The following is a 19375-nucleotide window of genomic DNA, read 5'->3' on the forward strand; positions in this document are numbered from 1 at the left end:
TTGAAATAAGGTTTGAAAAGAAATGTTCGGATGTGGAAATTTCTTCCTAGCAAGTATGAAATCTTGAAATAAGGTTTGAAAAGAAATGTTCGGATGTGGAAATTTCTTCCTAGCAAGTATGAAATCTTGAAATAAGGTTTGAAAAGAAATGTTCAAAGAAACAATATACATTGCAAGGATGTGGAAATTTCTTCCTAGCAAGTATGAAATCTTGAAATGAGGTTTGAAAAGAAATGTTCAAAGAAACAATATTTGTTAGCGATGGTTTAGAATGATTACAAATAGTATCAAAGCAAGGTGTATCTCAAAGGGTGAAAAGGTGTATCCCAAAGGGGTGAATCTTGAGATCCCACCTCAGTTGAAAGGAGGAACGAACATTGCAAGGGTGTCTTGAAACCTTCTTAGGGGTGTTGAAACCTTCTTAGGGGTGTCTTGAAACCTTCTTAGGGGTGTCTTGAAACCTTCTTAGGGGTGTCTTGAAACCTTCTTAGTACTTCTTAGTAGATTATTAAGGAGAACTTGAAACTAGCCAAGGCGGGAAACCCAAAAAAAAAAAAATCCTAAAAAAAAAATCCTAAAAAAAATTAACATCCAAAAAGCCTAAAAAGAATAATAGCAGTGAAGTTGGTTAAAATATATATATAGCCTGGGTTAAAAAATATATATATATAGCCTGGATTTCCTTCTAGGATCAAAACCAGAGGTTTCAAGCAAAACAGACAGCAGCCAGCAACCTTAAGCTAGCCAAGTTAACATTAAAAGGCTTTGAGCGCAATTGATCAGTAAATAACATTATAAATTCAAGTAGAAACACAACACGACAAGAATGTCCAACAATTGAAATCAAGTTAGGAACCAAAACTAAATCAAGGCAATGGTGCTTTCGCCACCGGGTGGTTTACGAACCCCCCCAAAGTAGTCCCTTGATTCCGCCTTCCCATCAGCAAAGATGTCGTTGCCGCTCATCTCCCTAAGCTTGGCTGAGCTCAGCGATTTCTCCGACGAACCCGGTGGGGCGTCTCCTTTAAATATATCGTTACCAGTTAACTCTTGAAACTTCTGGTTGTGGAGTTTCTTAGCTGTCTTGATCACTGGTTCTTCCCCAAACATAATGTTACTCTGACCTCCAGCAGGCTGCAAAGATGAACAACCCAACTTCATTATATGAGTTTTATGGCTCAAAAACAAAGATATGGAATAACACCAACACACCGCTTATGGATATTGTCTTATTTCGGTTCACTTCCAGGCTTCCCCTTAAAGTTTTTAAAAGGCACCGCTAGAACTTTTCCTGGCTTCCCCTCAAAGTTTTTAAAAGGGCATGGAAATCAATGTTTTTTTTAAAAGGGAGAGGTTTCCACACCCTTGTAAAGAATGTTTTGTTCTCCTCTCCAACCAATGTAGGATCCCACGCTTACTTTGAAAATGAATGTGTAGCCTTGACTCAAGGGAGTAAATACATGTCAATTTGCAAACAAGGTCGAAAACAAAGACAATCATATTAGTAAGAAGCTAATTCAAGACAAGAAGTTAAACTCACATGTGAAACTCTAACAGATGTTCGCACAGTGCGAGGTGCTGGTTCACCCATGTCTTTGCTTACAGATGCTCGCACGGAGCGAGGTGCTGGTTCACCCATGTCTTTGCTTTCTTTCGATTCCAAGCTCCGTGCAGCTGCCAATGACGGTGGTGTTATTTCCAGAGGCGCTCCAAAGATGTCGTGTCCACTTAGCTCCTTGTTCTTAGCATCTGATATCTGCTTCTTATTCCTATCATCCGCTTCACTCTGCAATGTCCCACTCAACTCACGTTGCTTAGCCACTTCAGGAATTGAAGTAGGCTTTTTGGTAGACATCCCCTCCTCAGTAGCAAAAGATATTTGACTCATTCCATTCAAAGATTGCTGAACCATCCAACAATTACAAACAACAACAAAAGGGTTGTCGTTAATTTGATACATTTGCTAATTTAACTTCATTGTCCTGCTTACCTGATACATACGCAGCCCAGTTTTGCTATCAGTTTCTGATGCTTCCCCTTCCCCACTAGATGCAAAAATTCCACTCCCGGTCATCTCCTTCATTTTATACCCTGAACAGTTCTTCCTGAAAATGGTGGAGAACCATTCTAATTTTCAAACGATGTACAAAATGTAACCCAGGATTCTAGCCCATCAATTGAACAAAACATCAGAAAAGCAACCCAATTGTATGATGTTAGAGAACAAAATGTAAATTGATTTGATTCTTCTCTTTTCTCAAGATGCTAGAACAAGAAACAATTTGAAAATCATATAAAGAACACAAATAGAAAGAAAAAAAAATAAGGATCATAGCTGCAGGGAGATCTAATGAGCTTTCGATTCGTTTCTATTTCAAATAAACATCAACCCTCGAGAAAGAAAACAGAAAATCATCTCAGACATTGTAATAGTTTCATCACAACAGTCAAATCCCAGATTCTTATTTGGGGAAAACTTTTAGAACAGAGGAAATGGATCTTACTTACTTTTTCAACAAACTCTCAGCTTCTTCATCCGTGAGCTGCCCCCCTTGGAGCACTTTGCTGATTCTATCGGACGGCTGAGAATAATGTACCAAAAAACCAAGATGCCCTAAGATGCCCTAAATCTAAAGAACCAAAAACGAAAAGAAAATGTTCATAGCAGAAAGGATTTAAACCTGATGGGAGCGAGAAGCGGAGGCAGAGACAGCGGGGGAGGATTCCGGCGAGGAAACCTCTGGCCAGGTGAGCAGATCGGCGGTGGATGGGCGAGATTTTGAAGACGATTTGGTTCTATCCATTTTCTGGGAATCTGTGAACTGAAATGGGTTTTTTGATTTTGAAATGGAGGAAGGGAATTCAAAATAAGAAGCGATAGAAGAGAAGATCTTGAATTTGAAATGCAACAACCTTCCTGAAATTAGTTAGCTTTAATAATAATAATATATGCTACTTCTGGCTCTCGCGCTTGACTCACACGTGCTCCTCTTCCCAATGTTGGGCCCTGATTTCACTACCAAATTTAATATCAAACCTCAGATTTTTAATAAATTTTTGCTTTTTTTTCCAGTTGGAATTTTCAACGGCTCAGATAATTATGACTATAAATACAACATGAAAGGATAAATATAGACACAATTCATATGAATATAAATACAACGTCTTCATCAACATTACTTTGATCAACATTACTTTGATCAACATTACTCATCCAAATAACTTCAAATTAATATCAATCACTACCATTTTAGAACAAGTTTTGAACGATAATCATAGACTTTAATCTTCCATTTCATGAAAACTCACAGACTCATACCCAATACCTGAACCTCATCAACTCGGTAAAACTACTTCGTTTCTTGTTCATGAATCTGCATACCAAACAAAAAAAATTCATCTTCCATTAGGGTCCCTCTTTCAGTATCAAGAGTAGGGCGAGAAGGTATTGTTGGACGCTGATTTTGCATTCTTGAAAAATGAAAGAGAGAAGATTGTCTTCCCGATGATTTATGGAGCTATCATCTTTCCTAAGTTGGAGCTATCATCATTTGTCTAATCAAGATTTAAGATAGAAAAAAATGGTTTTCTTTTCGCGATCCTATCATTACCTTATATATGTTAGATGAACACGACTCTCCACCATAGTATGAGATTGTCCCTTTGAGTATAAGCTCTTGTGCTTTCTTTGGGCTTCTCAAAAGGCCTCATTCCCATATGCAGATAGTATTCCTTCATTCATTATTAACCCATGATCATTTACCGTGCCATGTATATTTCATTTCATAAGTATAATTATGGGATATTTTGTGCAATTCCACAAAGTAATTAGAAAAGTAGAAAGACATTCTTGAAGTGGCACTAATTAATGAATTTGCATGCATGGGGTGAGGCGCTGGCTATAAGAATTCCATAGCGGCAGCAATAGCAAAGACGTCATGATCCGCACAATAATCCATCTTACAATTGCATCCACACTCATCCTTCCATTTCCCACATCGCTTTCTCTTCATCTCCCTTTCCATTTTATTAACCCTCACTCTCATCCCCACCTTCAACTTGGGTTGCTTGAGGCCCAATCCTTCACGAACCAAACACGCCCATTTAGCAACTTCCATGTTCGGCGATCCAAAAACTTCCTCCCAAGGGATCTCACCCCTGCCAAGGAGCCGAGACCACCCCAAAATTCTGCCGAGCAAAGGCAGTGTCTTGGCCTGCCGCAGCTCGAAGACAACGGTTGATTGCTTGAGGGCGTGGATAGAATCTTGCGTACCCAAACACTCCAATGAGAAAGACTGGTTCCAAATGAAGTCGGATTTGGAGGAGATCTGTTGGGTGTTGAGGCGAATCCTCTCGTTGTTACCTGCAGAAAGATAGTATCTAACGAAGAGATTCTTAGGAGATTTGAACTCTAAGTTTATGGCTTGTAGGATACTGATTTCGCAGCTGAAAGAAGAGGAGTTTTGAGCGGTATCCATTGACAAAGAAAGAGTGTGTGTTTGAGCATATCCCATATATCCCATCCTTGTCTGTATTTAAAGAGGAATTGGGAATGGGAAGCTTCGTGGAAGTAAACAAAAAGGAGAAGAAGCCCTTTGGGAAGCATGAAGGGCTGGATTTAAGAAAACGGCCGACTCGATATGCAACAATGGGCATGGTGGCCGGTGGGTGGGTTTACTAACAAGATTGTATGATGATCATATCACACTCCAATGAAAATCATTACCTTTTTTTTTTTATTTGTTTTCTTTTAGGACTTTAATAATGAGGATTGAAATCTAATATTGGGAATTATACTCTATGTTCCATTTATGCATTATTTATATATTTTTTAGTTGTTGGTTGATGGTTTGTGGGGAAAGAAATATTTATAACCGTGCAGAGCCTATGAAATAAAATAATATATCATTTAATGATGTGTTAAATATAAAAAGAAAGAAACATGTAATATAATAGTATTTGATTTTTTTTTTTTTTTTTCTTTTGTTGAAGTATGGTTGTCACACATTTCTAGGTAACCAAAATGATATAACTCAAGCTTGTAGCTTAAGTTTCAAGTTATGATAAAAGTATTATTGTCGGTATTGTCCTCTTTAGACTTTCATATATATTATCTTTTTTGGGTTTTGGGATTTCCATTTTGGGCTTCAACTCAAAGTTTTGGATTTTGGGCTTTCCCTTTTTGTGTTTTGGGTTTTGAGTTTTTCCTTTGGGACTTCCACTCAAAGTTTTAAACCTCCACTGAGAGAGATGTGAAGTTTAGGTTTCCACACCCTTCTAAGAAATGTTTCATTCCCGTCTCTAATCGATGTAGGGATCTCACAATCCACTCCCCCTTGAGGGCCCAATGTCCTCGCTGACACACCGGCTGCTTTCTGACTTTGATATCATTTGTAATGTTCAAGTCCACCGCGAGTAAATATTGTCGTTTTTAGGCTTCTCCTCAAAATTTTAAAACGCATTCATTAGGGAGAAATTTATGCGCCCTTAAAATGGATGTTTCGTTCCACTCTCCTGATCGATGTGCTATCTCAGATTTAGAGACCAAATCAATCGGTTTGATTGACATAATATAACAAAATTGAAGCAAAAGAAAACATATGAAAAGAGTCTCAATATGCAAGTAAAAGTCAATAAATTTTGTATAAGATGGTTGGAAGCTACGCAATATTGTTCTTCCCAATCCTCCTATTACACGTAACATTATCAACAACTCAACAAAGTTCATAATCCCCTAAGAGAAAAGAAATTAAACAAAAAAGAATGGCCTGTTTCTTCAAGCTCTACAAGAACTCCATGGCAGCATGCAGCAAGGGCAAAGACCTCATGATCCACACAAAAAACTCCCACTTTGTTTCTCCATTTCTGCTGGAGCTCTCACTCTCAACCCCACAACAAATTCATTAGCACAAACCAATGAATCTCGGCCCAACCCAAAAGCTGAAACGTTAGGAATCACGACTCTCCACAATGGTATGATATTGTCCACTTTGAACATAAGCTTTCATAACTTTGCTTTGAGCTTCTCCAAAAGGCCTCTACCAATGAATATGCATTCCTTTACTTATAAATTCTTGTTTATTCTCTAAATTAGCCAACGTAGAACTCACCCCAAACAGAGGCCTCAAAACTCTGCCAAAAACAAGCTAGATTGAGGCAAACCCTCTTGTTGTTTCATGCAGAAAGATAGTATCTGACCAAACAAAAGGGGAGAGTTTTTGAGTGGCGTCGATGGAGAAGATGGTGAAGATGAAGGATAAAGTGGGGTCATAAAATATTTATAGAGACAAAGTAAGCTACTTCCATATTCCATTTTGGATGCTTGAACATAGCTTGATTCACCACATCCACCAAATTAAGGTTTAATTTGAGTAATGAATAAATGATTAAATTGCAGCAAAGAAGAATCCATATCAAGATCTTCAACTCGTACAAAATCCCACTTAAATGGTTCAGATGCCTTCCCCTCCTCCCTCTCCAACCTTTATTCATTAATTATACCTTAGTGGGATTGCCTAAGATCTCATCTTCGAGCCATGAACTGATAAGAGATGGACCCATTGGTGGCCAACACGTGGCTAATTTACAAAAATATATATATATATATATATATATATATATGAAACTTACCTAAACCACTTATTACATATCGTCGTCATCAGCCTCACGACTTCAAAATGCATCCACTAGAAAAAAAGCTAAGATCAGATCTGTAACCAATAGTGTCAGGTAGGGATGTTGACTTCTCCACAATTCTAAGTTTGACTTTCAACAGGCTTAATAAAATAACACATTATTGACCTTAATTAACCAAGCTTAAGCATCAAATTAAAGCCACTAATTTGACTTCTTACTCCCTAATTTTGTACTGCCAGCTCACCTCTCCACATGGCATCGTGGAATAACAACAAACATACATTATATTATTAACAAATTGTTTGACATTTAATTAAAACACAAATGGCGAAAGAGCGCATGCCAGGTTCCTAATTTCTTCAATTATTTCTCTATTTCAAGCTGTCTGTCTTCCAAACATATCCACCAATGGGATTTCTAAATTCCCTCGTGTCGTATGTGGCGTATGCAAGGTTGCTAGCTACCAAAATTATTTTAATATAAGGTAGGTATCATCATTTATTTTATTTTTATTATAAGGAATACAATAACATTATAGTATCTATTATTGTATGATTGATGAATTAAATTCCCAGCTTATGCGTGCATAAATTTCCCTTTTCCTTTTCCTTCTCTTTTTGCATGAAATCCCTTGCTTCCTCCTCCTCCTCTGTTTCAGACCAAATTGTCGGTGTTCTTCATCATCATGTTTCCAGAATTTTTCTCCATGTTTCTAAGGAAACAAACAGCTCCAATTCCTTGTTCTTTTGACAGAGAACGAACCTCCAAAATTAAAAAGCCCCTTCTCAACCATTATCTCACTTACAATTCGTTTCTTGTTCTTTCCCTTCTTCTCTGGTTTCTCCTGCTCTACATTTGTTTCCCGACCAATGATTTTCATCGACAAACTCGAAATTCCCCCAATCGGACACGACATTTGCGCCCCACTTGCCCCGGCGGCCCATATGTCTACGTCTACGACTTGCCGGCTGAGTTCAACACGGCCCTTCTCCAAGACTGCCACCGTCTCAGCGTCTATACCGACATGTGTCCCCATGTCGAAAATCGCGGCCTTGGCCGCCGACTTTCCTCCTCTGACAACAGTTGGTTCGCCACCCATCAGTTCATAGCGGAGATGATCTTTCACGCGCGTATGGAGAATCATCCGTGTCGTACACGCGATCCCCATGTTGCTAAATTGTTCTACGTCCCTTTCTATGGTGGGCTCCACGCCTCTAGCAAGTTTCGCGAACCGAATATCACGGAGCGGGATGCGCTTGCCGTTAGATTAGTTGACTTTATTCAAGCGCAGCCCACGTGGCGGAAGAATAATGGACGGGATCATTTCCTTGCACTCGGTAGAACAGCTTGGGATTTCATGAGGAGTAATGCAAATGGGCCGGATTTCGGGGCGAATTGTTTGTTGAATCTTAATGCGGTTCAAAACATGTCGGTGCTGACAGTGGAGCGAAATCCATGGACCGGGTCGAACCAATTCGGTATCCCTTACGCTTCTTATTTCCACCCGTACACGTCGGCAGAGATGGTGACGTGGCAGAATAAAATGACGCAATCGAACCGACCCCATCTCTTTACATTCATCGGGGCCCCACGTAAGGGGTTGGAGAAAGCCGCCATACGAGACGACATCATAAGACAATGCGACATGTCGTCCAAATGCAGACTCGTTAATTGCCGGGGGGAGCAGGCCGACCTGTGTTACGACCCAGCCCAGGTCTTGAAAATAATGAGCCAATCGGAGTTCTGCCTGCAGGCACCGGGGGACTCGTTCACTCGGCGGTCGACGTTCGATTCTATATTGGCGGGTTGCATTCCGGTGTTCTTCTCGCCGCACACTGCGTACACGCAGTATTTATGGTATTTGCCGGCGACGGCGACAGATTATTCTGTGCATATTGATGAAACAGGGGACGGGAGGATGAGAATTGAAGAAGAGCTTTTGAAGATACCCAGAGAAAAAGTGAAGAAAATGAGGGAAAGGGTCGTGAAATTGATTCCTAATGTGACGTATAAGCATCCAAATGCCACTGATTTTGAGCTCATGGATGCTGTTGATGTTGCGCTTGCCGCACTGTCCAAGCGCATGTCGCGCGGCGCCGACATGTCTTTATAGAATATGAATATGGTCTTGTTTTTACATTTGATTTCGAATGTCCATAAAACCAATTCAAAGAGCTATTATGAATGATAAGATTGGAATTTGCAGTTCAAAAATAAAGAACACTTTGAATTGTGTATGTACAAAAATAAAGAACACTTGATTCATAATAATGACACTCTTTCTACTCAAGATGGCTACATCTCTGTTCGCAGTCGTCGTCGTCTTCTTCGTCATCTCCCATTTCGTCCCTTCCGTCATTTCCGATATCGCTTTCACTGGCTGTCTCCCATTCAGAATCATCAGTCTCCCTACCATAGACATCACCAGCAGCACCATCTTCACATTGGACATTGCCATGTTTAATGGCTGCCTCCCTGAATAACCAAGCTGCACGCATCTGCTTCTTAACGAGTCGCTCGGCGTAGTCAGGAACCTTGTTTTGCCTTAATGAAAGGTCGGGGTCATTCGACTGAGAGCATTCATTTATGAACAAAATGGCATCCAACAAGCTTTCTTTAGCCAACCCAAGCATATCATATGCCTGAGCTCTTCTCCAAAGACTTTTGGCATGACGGTTTATGGGGTTGTGAAGACACAGAGCACGTGTGGCATCACTGATGGCAGCCATTGGCTGCTGCAACAGAAGATAACATTGAGCACGGTTACTGTACAGAACGACTCGTTCCTTTTTCGATCTCATCGGACACAATGCTAGCGCTTCCGAGTACTTGAATGCAGCTGCAGATATATTTCCTGATGAAAACATGGAATTTCCTTCAAGCTTGATTACGAGCGCTGCAGCCTGTTTGATTCGGAGATCCTCTTTCGGCATGTTCTTTTCCCACTCGAGTCTCTGCCTCGAACTTAATAGCTCTTCTATCTGTTCCTTCGTACGACTGCTGATCGAATTGCGTCCAGCCCCTTGTGATTCGACGCATTCCTGAAGAATATCAATTATGGACTCCCCCAATCTCCGGTGATCGCCTAGAGATGATATCTCAGCAAGATCCAGAAGCGCAGGGGCAGCTTTGTCGATCACCTGGTTATACAATGTCACGGTTAAACACGCTCGTCCCGAAAAACTTCAACGATATATAATTGAAGATCTTTACATTTGAAAAGCAAACAGAGAAGAATATCAACCTTGTGACTTGTATTTGGATCCTGAAGCAACCACATGAGACAGTCAATAGCCATAGACTGCCAATCGTCTGAAGAGCGGGCGATATTACATAACGCTTCGACAATACTGGGGCAGCTAGCAACAGGTCCTCTACCGAGTTTATGATGGCAGATTGTTCTCAATAAACCGATACCAGCAGGTGAATTTTCGTTAACGAGACCGCCCCACATGCCAGGAAGCTTTACTACAAATTCAGGCTTGCATATAGTCGAAAGAAACTCGGGTTTGAATGCAAAGCAATTGATAAGTTGTAAGGACCAACACTGTAACTGGCTGGCCCATTCCTCTGCCTTCCTTGATTCCATCTCGCCCCCACCCATTCCACGAGTAAGCAGATCACAGTGATAACTAAGCCTTCTGTCCACATACTGATAGAAGTGAGTATAAACAATTTCAAGAGAACTCATTGCTAGCTGAATCGATAGCTCGAGTATTTCGACGTGACTAGCCACGGCAGGAAAAGTACTTGCATACGTAGCCAGATGTCCGAGGGCACGAACAGCTACCCTCTGCTCAACCCAAGTTAGTCTTCCCCTCAGAAGTTCAACTAATGGAGGAATCACCCCAGCATGAACAGCACTTTCAGCGAACTCCTCCATGTTCATCGTGTAGGATCCGATGATATGTGCAGCGTAATACGGAATGTAAATGTTTTGGTCGTGAGAAAGCCAGCGGCGATTCTTCAGTCCCTTCCATATAAGTGCAGCCATACATTCAAATATCCCCAGTTCGATAAATTCGGGATCGTTCGGATGCGCCATTGCTGTGTTCCAAAGGCCACTAATGGGGAGAACTTGACCATCATCATCTTGAGAAGGAAGTTCTCTGAAGAATTTCAAGATACTAGCTCTGCGTTTACTAGGATTTCCTTCTTTCATGACACAAAAGAAACATCCTGGATAAGGACAGTCCGAAGATACTTTTTCCATAATCACGTCTAGTTAAGTCTCATCACTGAGCTGAATCAAATGAAATCACCAAAACTGCAAGTAAATTAAGAAGTTAGCAGAATATCAGACAGACAATCCATTTCCATGTCTTTTATGTTTTTGCAACAACCCGATTTTCCGCTTTACTCTTGGGCAGAACGCATCTTATCAAGTGTCTACATGAACTTTCAATATTCATACAAGGGCGTGGAAGCCTCTCCCTAGCAGACGCGTTTTAAAATTTTGAGGGGAAGTCCGAAAGGGAAAGCCCAAATAGGACAATATCCGTAAGTGGTGGGTTTGAGCGGTTACAAATGGTATCAGAGCCAAACACTAGGCGATGTGCCAGTGTGGACGCTAAGTCCTAAGAGGGGTGGATTGTGAGATCTCACATCGGTTGGAGAAGGGAACGAAACATTCCTTACAAGCGCGTGGAAACCTCTTCCTAACAGATGTTTTAAAACTTTGAGGGGAAGCTTGAAAGGGAAAACCCAAAGAGGACAATATCCGCTAGCCGTGGGTTTGGGCTGTTACAATTGGTATTAGAGTCAGACACTAGGTGATGTGCCAATGAGGACGTTGGGCCCCAAGGAGGTGGATTGTGAGATCCCACATGAGAGCGGAACAAAACATTCCTTACAAGAGCGTGGAAACCTCTTTCTAGTAGACACGTTTTAAACCTTGAGGGGAAGCCCGAGAGGGAAAACCCAAAGATAGGTGATGTGCCAGCGAAGACGCTAGCCCCCAAGTGGGGTGGATTGTGAGATCCCACATCGGTTGGAGAGGGGAACGAAACATTTCTTATAAGGGTGTGGAAACCTCTCCCCAACATACATGTTTTAAAACTTTGAGAGGAGCTCATAAGGAAAAGCCCAAAGACAACAATATCTATTAGCGGTGGGTTTGGGCTGTTACAAATGGTATCAGAGTCAGACACTAGGCGATGTGCCAGCGAGGACGTTGAGCCCCAAGAGGGATGGATTGGGAGATCCCACATTAGTTGGAAGCGGAACAAAACATTACTTATAAGGGTGTGGAAACCTCTCCCTAACAGACACGTTTAAAACCTTTTAGAACTACATCGAGACAACATCGATTTCTGCTATATTTGCACAAACTTGCTGATATGAATTCCAAAAAGTAAGCAACGTGTAGCTGTCTAAGGCTATCCATGTAGAACTATATCGAGTTAAACTTCAAAAACACCGAGCATTCAAAAAGTAAAACTCAAATGGATTGACACGGAAATTAGAAATGTACATTCAATCAAAACCCCAACTTCTCAAAACGAGGCATCAAGATAATACACCATCATAAACCAGGCAGCTTTCCAGATCAATGAAGAATTGGGTCAAGTTACTTTCCAACAACAAAAGAAAATTCATTGTACTATAAAGAAGAGTGAAATTGACCCATAAATTGCGAAAATAAGTTACTCTTGTATTGAGTACACAGATCTGAAGGCGACAGGTTTGAGCAATAAAAACGACACAAATTAAAACCCATGACCGAAAGGACCAGCCCCAGACAAAAAAAATCTGAAAAACGAAATTAAAGAAGCAACTAGGATTCGAACATACTGTGTCTTTTCCAGACATTGAGGAAGCATAATTAGAAAACAAAGAAATAGGAGGTTCGACGGAGATACCTCGGAGCAGAAAAACAGACAAAAAGCTGCTTGTGTTTAAGCTGGTAATCCGACAATCAGAGCTCTCTGCTACAAGAATAACTGTGGTTGGCTTAGGTATACAGGAAAATGTTTTTTGCTTTGATTCAGAGCTCTCTGCTACAGAAATGGGGACGGAAGGAAAGAGATGGAAGACGGTGGTTGGCGATACGACGGCGTTTTAGCGTTTGGAATCCGACAATGAAGAAGATCTCGCATGGTAGTAGCTAAGCGCTGTCGCTGCTAAAAGTTTTGATTTCCACAAACCACAAAGAAAAAGGCCCACGCGCAGAAACGTGGAATGTGACGTACAGTTGTGATGTCACACGTGAGAGAGTGGTGTGTTACGAGACAAACGCGAGAAAGAGCGCGTGAGAATAATGTTGGAAAATGGTAATTTTGCAAAAATTAGATGGGCTATTATTACGGTTTTTCCATTTTGCTTTACCGTTTTCGAATCTGTGGGGAGCTGATATTACGTAAATACCCCTCTAATGTTCCAAAACTTGATGAGTGCCTGGTGTTAGTCCATTATTTATAGCACTTATTTACAAAGTTTAGTATTTCACATTAATGAAAATAAATGAATTTTTGAATTATTTCTTCCACATAAATGACCAAATTTTTTACATTTTGAAGAGTTTTTTTGTTACTGTGAATGATGAAAGTATAATTCAATTGAAATGTTGAAGAAGGCGGTCGCTATCATGCAATCTCAAAATGCACAGAGTTTGGGCGAAGTTGGGGGACCATTGACTGTGCTTATGCCACCGTCTTACATTGTGCTCCCAAATATGTCATCAAGGACGATGACTAGATTAAGTGGGGGAGAATATTACAACCCAACGATAGTTGTGACATTCTCCCTTACTTAAATTATAAATTAGTTATCGTGCTCGATGACTTACTTTAGGGCACAACCACATTTTGGATTGTGACACCTTGCTCTGTTTGCCTGTCACCAGCACCAAGCGCCAAGAGCAACGAAACCGAGCAATGCATGGACCCATTTGGGCCTACTCCCTTTATATGGGCCTTTAAATTATTCACTACTCCATCTCAATTGGGCCTTTAAATTTGACCCAATTCATCATGCTTCTTCTCATCATCTCTTCTTTCTAATAGAAGTATTGAATAATTCTTTGTTTTATTGCTTAATGTTTTTTTTTAATTCTTTCTAATATAATAATTTTTATATTAAATATTAATTTAAAATTAATGTTTTTTTTTATAAATAAAAATAGTTAGTATGTATAAATTTAACATCTTATCAATTTTAATAAATTATTAAATAACCATTTTAATTTTCCGCTTACAACACCACCAATGCTCCAATCAATGCAAATTCAAAAACTAAATTAAAAAAAAAAAAAAAAAAAAAAGATTATTATTGAAATTAATTATTCAACTTTTCTTCCCCTCCGCTCCGTCTTCCTCCAAGTAAGCCTTCTTCCTCCTCTCCGCACCAGCGAACACACTAATCACCAGAAAACACGTGGCGTAAATCCCATGAATTTTCCAGTTTGTTCTCGGCGGCTGGTGTAGAACCATCCTGTGGAACACCGCTACATAGTAATGCAGCCCGACAGCATACCCCACCATGGTCTGGGCCAGGCCCAATATCCTCGACCCGAGCCCACAATCGGTGGAGAACACCAGCACCAGGTACATCACGAGCAGCAGCAGATACAAGATGTATCCAAGGGTTTGCATCACCTGTAAACCCATGTACGTGGATTGCGCGGTGGAGTAGAAGAATTTGAGGGGCTCGAGGCCAGTGACCAGCGAGGATAAGCAGAGGATGCCGAAGTAGATTGAGAGGTAGACTTGGATGAATATGAGAAGCTTTTGGAGTGAGAAATAAGCCTTGATTCGATTGAATAAAAGACTCACCAGGATTAGAGGAATCAATATGAAGGCGAAGGAGGTTAAGGTAGCGATGGTGGAGGCGTACTTGTTGCCCACGATGGGTTTGAATCCCATTGTCATTTGTTTGTTGGCTTTGGTAATGTAAGCCTTGGAACTGGTGGAGATTCTCGCCAGGTCTGGGATCAAATTTTTATGAATTTTCATGGGTAGATCTCGGAATTGTGAAACGAAATCGTCCTCTTCATCTTCGTCGATCCAACTGGGTTTCTCCTGTGCTTGTTTCTTGGGCTTCTCCTGACTCTGTTTCTGAATTTTCTGGTCCTTGTTTGGTTTCTCCAAATGGGTTTGGGATTGTTTCGTTGTCGTTTTGTTCTTGGGTGTGCTTAATTTGAGTAGATCTGAGGATTTCTTGGCAGGGAATGAAGTGGTTTTGGTAGAATTAGTGGATTTCGTGGTGGAATTGAGCTTCTTGAGCCCAACTTTGGGAAGGATGCTGGCGGATGCCAATTTTGTGGAATTCGTAGCTTTACCAACAATGGTCTTGTTCTTCGTCGACAAACCATTCTTAATGAGCTTTGTCTGGTTTTTTAAGGATTTGGTGGATAAGCCATCGCTGGAGTTCTTCTTGTTCTTCGGCACCTCCTCTTCTTCCACCGACTCCAAAATTCTTCTTCCTCTTCGAACCAATTTTCCATTTGGAGATTCAGATTCCAGCGACGCCGCAGCAAAAAGGATCAAAACAAGAAAGAGCAAAAATAGCTTTGTGGGTCTGAAATTCACAAGTGGAGCCATTGCTGAACTCTGGGTCCAGATCTTGTTCAGCACTGAATATGAAGAGTGAGTGAAGTAGAAGGAATAGATGTTTTTTTTAAATAGGTCAGCGTCACATGCAATGGAGCGAAGAAAAGCAGGGGAAGCGCTTTTGGTCTACGCGTTTTCACTTGTCTCGTGGCTGGCTTGCTCCAACCTCTTTCCCTCATCAATTATTTTGGAAGCCCCTTAGCATCTTTGCTCGTCTCTTTTCACAAATTTATACCAATTATTTTGCACTATTGTTCTGTGATTCGTTGTTCTTTGAAAAGTGTAAAATATTCATTGGAATTTGTAGAGAGTGTTGAAGATAAGACAGAATAATTTGGGGTTGACTCCTGGTTTGACTATGTGAATAAGGACGAAGATGTTAGGCGTTGGAATGGTGAGTGGCAGCCAGGTGTGGGGGTGAGTCGTAAGACCATTTTGTTGACAATTGATATGCATATTGCTGCCCTCTTAACCTCTTCTCTCCCACCATCCAAATCCAAATCCTCTCCACCGACCAGAATGAGACATTCCTTACAAGGATCGCGTTTTAAAATTTTGAAGGAAACCCAGAAGGGAAAGTCCATCAAGTGGTGTGCCATTGAAGACGTTGGCCCCAAAGGAGAATGGATTGTGAGATCCCATATCGGTTGCAGAGGGAATCGAAACATTCCTTATAAGGGTGGGAAACTTCTCAAGAAGCTCGAAAGTGGAGTCGAATGTGGAGGGCATTTGAAATTGAATGTGAAAGGGAGAAAAAAGAGGGGGAACTTAAAATGTGGATCATAAATATGATTAAAGGTGGGTTCCCTCTCCATGTGCACTTGTAAATGAAGACATTGCCTCATTGTTACCTGTTTTACTTTAAAATGAAAAAGATAAGAGGAAAGCGATTTCAGACATGTTTAAGGTGGATTCGTGGCACCGAACTTCTCATCTTGTTCTGGAACTTTTATAATTTTACTTTTGGTTTCTCCAAAAGGTCTCGTATAATTGAAGATAGTATTTCTCGCTTGTAAAACCAGCTATGTTATTGTTAACTATGGCGCGGAAGCATATAATGATACAAAACTCATATTTAGTATAGAATTTGAAAGATGTAGTAAGAAAATCTGCACCAAGTACGGCTTCCAATCATGTTGATCTACATTTTTGAATCAGAAACTGTGAAGATGCTTTTCATCATTGTCATCATTGAAATCAAGACTGTCATCAATTCCATAGATTAGATCGATCTCTGTTTGATCCTCATCGTCAACATCTTTCCCCACTGATATCTGAAACTCACTGTCTCGCTTATACAGAGGTGAACAGCATGCCTCCATATGCAGCATTTCAGAATCTATCAAGGCCTGCATTCTAGCTCGCTCTCGGTCTCTTGGGTATGAACGATGCAGGAAAGAGTAGATGAAGCAGCACACCAACATCGGAATACCAATGGCTGTGTAGAGTGCTCTGGCTAGTGATTTCGCATTCTCTCTATCACTTTCAATCTGGGCAGAATCAGAGGATCCTCTTGCTACTGGTTTGTATCCATAAAGATGCTGTGCCAGAACTCCTACAACCGAAGGAGCGAACGATGACAGAACCGACTCAAATGATCGATCCATAGCGTAAATACTCGTGCGCGACTTCTCTGGGACTATCTCAGCAAATATTGGGCTGTATATTCCAATAATGATTCAAGGTAAAATTAAGAATTCATATTATATAGCAAGTCCATTGCCAGCAAATATTGTCCTTTTTTGGCTTTTCCTTCCTGACTTTCCATCAAAGTTTTAAAATGTATCTACTAGATAGTTTCCACACGTTTTTAAAGAATGTTTCGTTTCCCTCTCCCACTGATGTGGGAATTCACAATCCACTTCCCTTGGGGCCCAACGTCCTCGTTGGAACACCGCCCAATGTCTAGTTTTGATATCATTTGTAACCGCCCAATCCCACAGGTAACAGATATTGTCCTCTTTGTACTTCCCTTCAAGGCTTTAAAACATATCCACACTAGGAAGAGGTTTTCACACCCTTATAAGGAATGTTTCGTTCTCCTCTCCAACCGATGTGAGATCTCTCAATCCACCCCCTTGAGGGCCCAACGTACTCGTTGGGTGTGATGCCCCATATTGGTTGGGGAGGAGAACAAACCACCTTTTATAAGGGTGTGGAAACCTTTCCCTACCAGACGCGTTTTAAAGCTTTGAGGGGAAGCCGAAAGAGGATAATATCTGCTAGCGGTGGATCTGGGCCGTTACAAATGGTATCGGAGCCAGACACCGGACTATGTGCCAGTGAGGAGGCTGATCCCCGAAGGGGGGTAGACACGAGGCGGTGTGCCAGTAAGGATGCTGGGCCCTAAAGAGGGTGGATTTGGGGACGGTCCCACATCGATTGGAGGAAAGAAAGAGTGCCAGCGAGGACGTTGGGCACTGAAGGGGGGGGGGGGGGGGTGGATTGTGATATCCCACGTTGGTTGGGAAGGAGAACAAACCACCATTTATAAGAGTGTGGAAACCTTCCCCTAGCAGACGCGTTTTAAAGCCTTGAGGGGAAGCCCGATCTGGGCCGTTACATTGGCACACTGCTCGGTGTCTAGCTCTGATACCATTTCTAACACAGCCCAAACCCACCGCTAGTAGATATTGTCAACGCGCCAACTAAGGAGAGGTTTCCACACCTTTATAAGGAATGTTTCATTCCCCTCTCTCCAACCGATATGGGACCTCACAAGAACGGTAAGTACATTAGAAAGGGGATGAAGACACATACTTGTTAGTTGCTGGTCCATTCCACGACATGCTAAAACCCATTATGAACAAAACCAGTCCATGCAAGAATCCAGTGGATGGATCATCTGGCAAAAGCAGGAGCAAAATTGCAGCAAGAGGAATAGCAGAACCTGAGCTTATCTGAGATAGAAGAATTCTCCCTGAATTAGGAAAGCGCTTTGATAGTATATCCCCCATTCTTCCTCCAAAAAGGCCACCCAATGAGCCAGCAATTATAAAAAGAGCCCATAGAAACCCTGTTTTCTCATGAGAAAACCCCACAAGTTCAAGCCACATAGGAGCAAATGACAAAGCCGACCAAGGAAATGAACCAGCAACACCCTGAGCAACAATTATCTGAAAAGATTGGATCCCTAAAACCGACTTTGATTCTTTAAAAAGATCCTTCAATTCTGACCACAATGGCTTCCTCGATTGATCCTTAACTCTTCCATCAATCACAGAATAGCGTGGATCATTTGCAAAAACCCATACTAGTACACCAAGAACGACGCTCATCAGTCCAACAAGATGGAAGGCAATTCTCCATCCTGGGATCCCTAAGAAAGATGTGGAGGCTAATAATACAGAACAAAGCCCACCAATAATGGAACCAAGATTTCCCGTTAGTTGTAGCCATCCAAAAGCTAAGCCACGGTTACTATCATCAGTGGAGTCAGCCACCAGGGACTGGATGGCTGGTATCACTATGGCAAGACCAATACCATTTAAACCTCTGGAAATTGCAACCTAATTATGATTATCAAATTACTCTAGGAATATAAGATCATCTATCACCAGTAATGAAAATCACAGATATATATTTATATATATGACTTCGATTGGAGATGAATCGAGAAAGACGAACCTGCAAGAATGTGGAGGAAAGGGCAACGAGGAAAGTGGCAGCGGCCCAGAGAAAAGCACCAAGAACAATGATATGGGCACGGTTGTGATGCACAGCTAAGTAAGCAGCTAAAGGGTAACAAGAGGACTGCACAATAGATCTGAAGAGGGTTAGGGAACCCAACCCAGTGGGATCGGTGTGCAGAACCGCCCCAACTTCTTTATAGACTCCAGGCAACAAGGACTCGTCGGCCTTCTCCATAACAGCGGCCAAATTAATCAACATTAAAGTCAGTGCTTCAGATTTCATCTTGGAAACGCTAATTTACAGAGGATTTTCTGGAAATGGGCACCGCAGGGGTTGGGGAGCGGCGCCGGAGAAGGAGGTGAGCTGAGTTTGATAGAGAAAAACTGCGAGTGCTTGCCACGTGACTTGAATGGGAAGGATGAAATGAAGAAGATGACAATGGTGAAGATCCAAGGAGGTGAAGATCCAAGGAGGTGAAGCTTTGGGAGATGTTTCTTGTCGATCTGCTTTTGGAACTTTTGGATACATTTCCAAAATTCTTGGAGATTTTCTAAATC

General features: G+C 41.4%; 6 protein-coding genes across 6 annotated transcripts; 1 reads left to right on the forward strand and 5 right to left on the reverse strand.

The window, feature by feature from the left end:
* Positions 1-651: 651 nt before the first annotated feature.
* On the reverse strand, positions 652-2921 carry LOC111781452 (uncharacterized). The gene is made up of 5 exons (XM_023662038.2): positions 2682-2921; positions 2509-2582; positions 1991-2105; positions 1541-1903; positions 652-1134 (listed from the first exon to the last, which is right to left on the reverse strand). The coding sequence occupies exons 1-5, from the start codon at positions 2802-2804 to the stop codon at positions 862-864; spliced, it is 948 nt and encodes a 315-aa protein (XP_023517806.2). The 5' UTR covers positions 2805-2921; the 3' UTR covers positions 652-861.
* Positions 2922-3739: 818 nt separating this feature from the next.
* Positions 3740-4677, reverse strand: LOC111782299 (uncharacterized). Its single transcript, XM_023663156.2, has one exon. It carries the CDS (start codon positions 4521-4523, stop codon positions 3900-3902), a length of 624 nt encoding a protein of 207 aa, XP_023518924.2. The 5' UTR covers positions 4524-4677; the 3' UTR covers positions 3740-3899.
* A 2286-nt stretch (positions 4678-6963) lies between these two features.
* On the forward strand, positions 6964-8907 carry LOC111781925 (Exostosin family protein). Its single transcript, XM_023662659.2, has one exon. The coding sequence runs from the start codon at positions 7322-7324 to the stop codon at positions 8747-8749; it is 1428 nt and encodes a 475-aa protein (XP_023518427.2). The 5' UTR covers positions 6964-7321; the 3' UTR covers positions 8750-8907.
* Positions 8796-12763, reverse strand: LOC111781924 (uncharacterized). The gene is made up of 3 exons (XM_023662658.2): positions 12498-12763; positions 9881-10903; positions 8796-9776 (listed from the first exon to the last, which is right to left on the reverse strand). The coding sequence occupies exons 2-3, from the start codon at positions 10847-10849 to the stop codon at positions 8919-8921; spliced, it is 1827 nt and encodes a 608-aa protein (XP_023518426.2). The 5' UTR covers positions 10850-10903; positions 12498-12763; the 3' UTR covers positions 8796-8918.
* A 1004-nt stretch (positions 12764-13767) lies between these two features.
* LOC111781800 (cell wall integrity/stress response component-like protein) lies at positions 13768-15248 on the reverse strand. The gene has a single exon (XM_023662504.2). It carries the CDS (start codon positions 15174-15176, stop codon positions 13920-13922), a length of 1257 nt encoding a protein of 418 aa, XP_023518272.2. The 5' UTR covers positions 15177-15248; the 3' UTR covers positions 13768-13919.
* A 220-nt stretch (positions 15249-15468) lies between these two features.
* Positions 15469-19333, reverse strand: LOC111781799 (uncharacterized). Its single transcript, XM_023662503.2, has 3 exons — positions 18813-19333; positions 17946-18694; positions 15469-16844 (listed from the first exon to the last, which is right to left on the reverse strand). The coding sequence occupies exons 1-3, from the start codon at positions 19098-19100 to the stop codon at positions 16340-16342; spliced, it is 1542 nt and encodes a 513-aa protein (XP_023518271.2). The 5' UTR covers positions 19101-19333; the 3' UTR covers positions 15469-16339.
* Between the last annotated feature and the right edge of the window lie 42 nt (positions 19334-19375).

This window comes from Cucurbita pepo, chromosome 19 (genome assembly GCF_057944985.1).
Source record: "Cucurbita pepo subsp. pepo isolate OVF chromosome 19, ASM5794498v1, whole genome shotgun sequence".
NCBI lineage: Eukaryota > Viridiplantae > Streptophyta > Magnoliopsida > Cucurbitales > Cucurbitaceae > Cucurbita > Cucurbita pepo.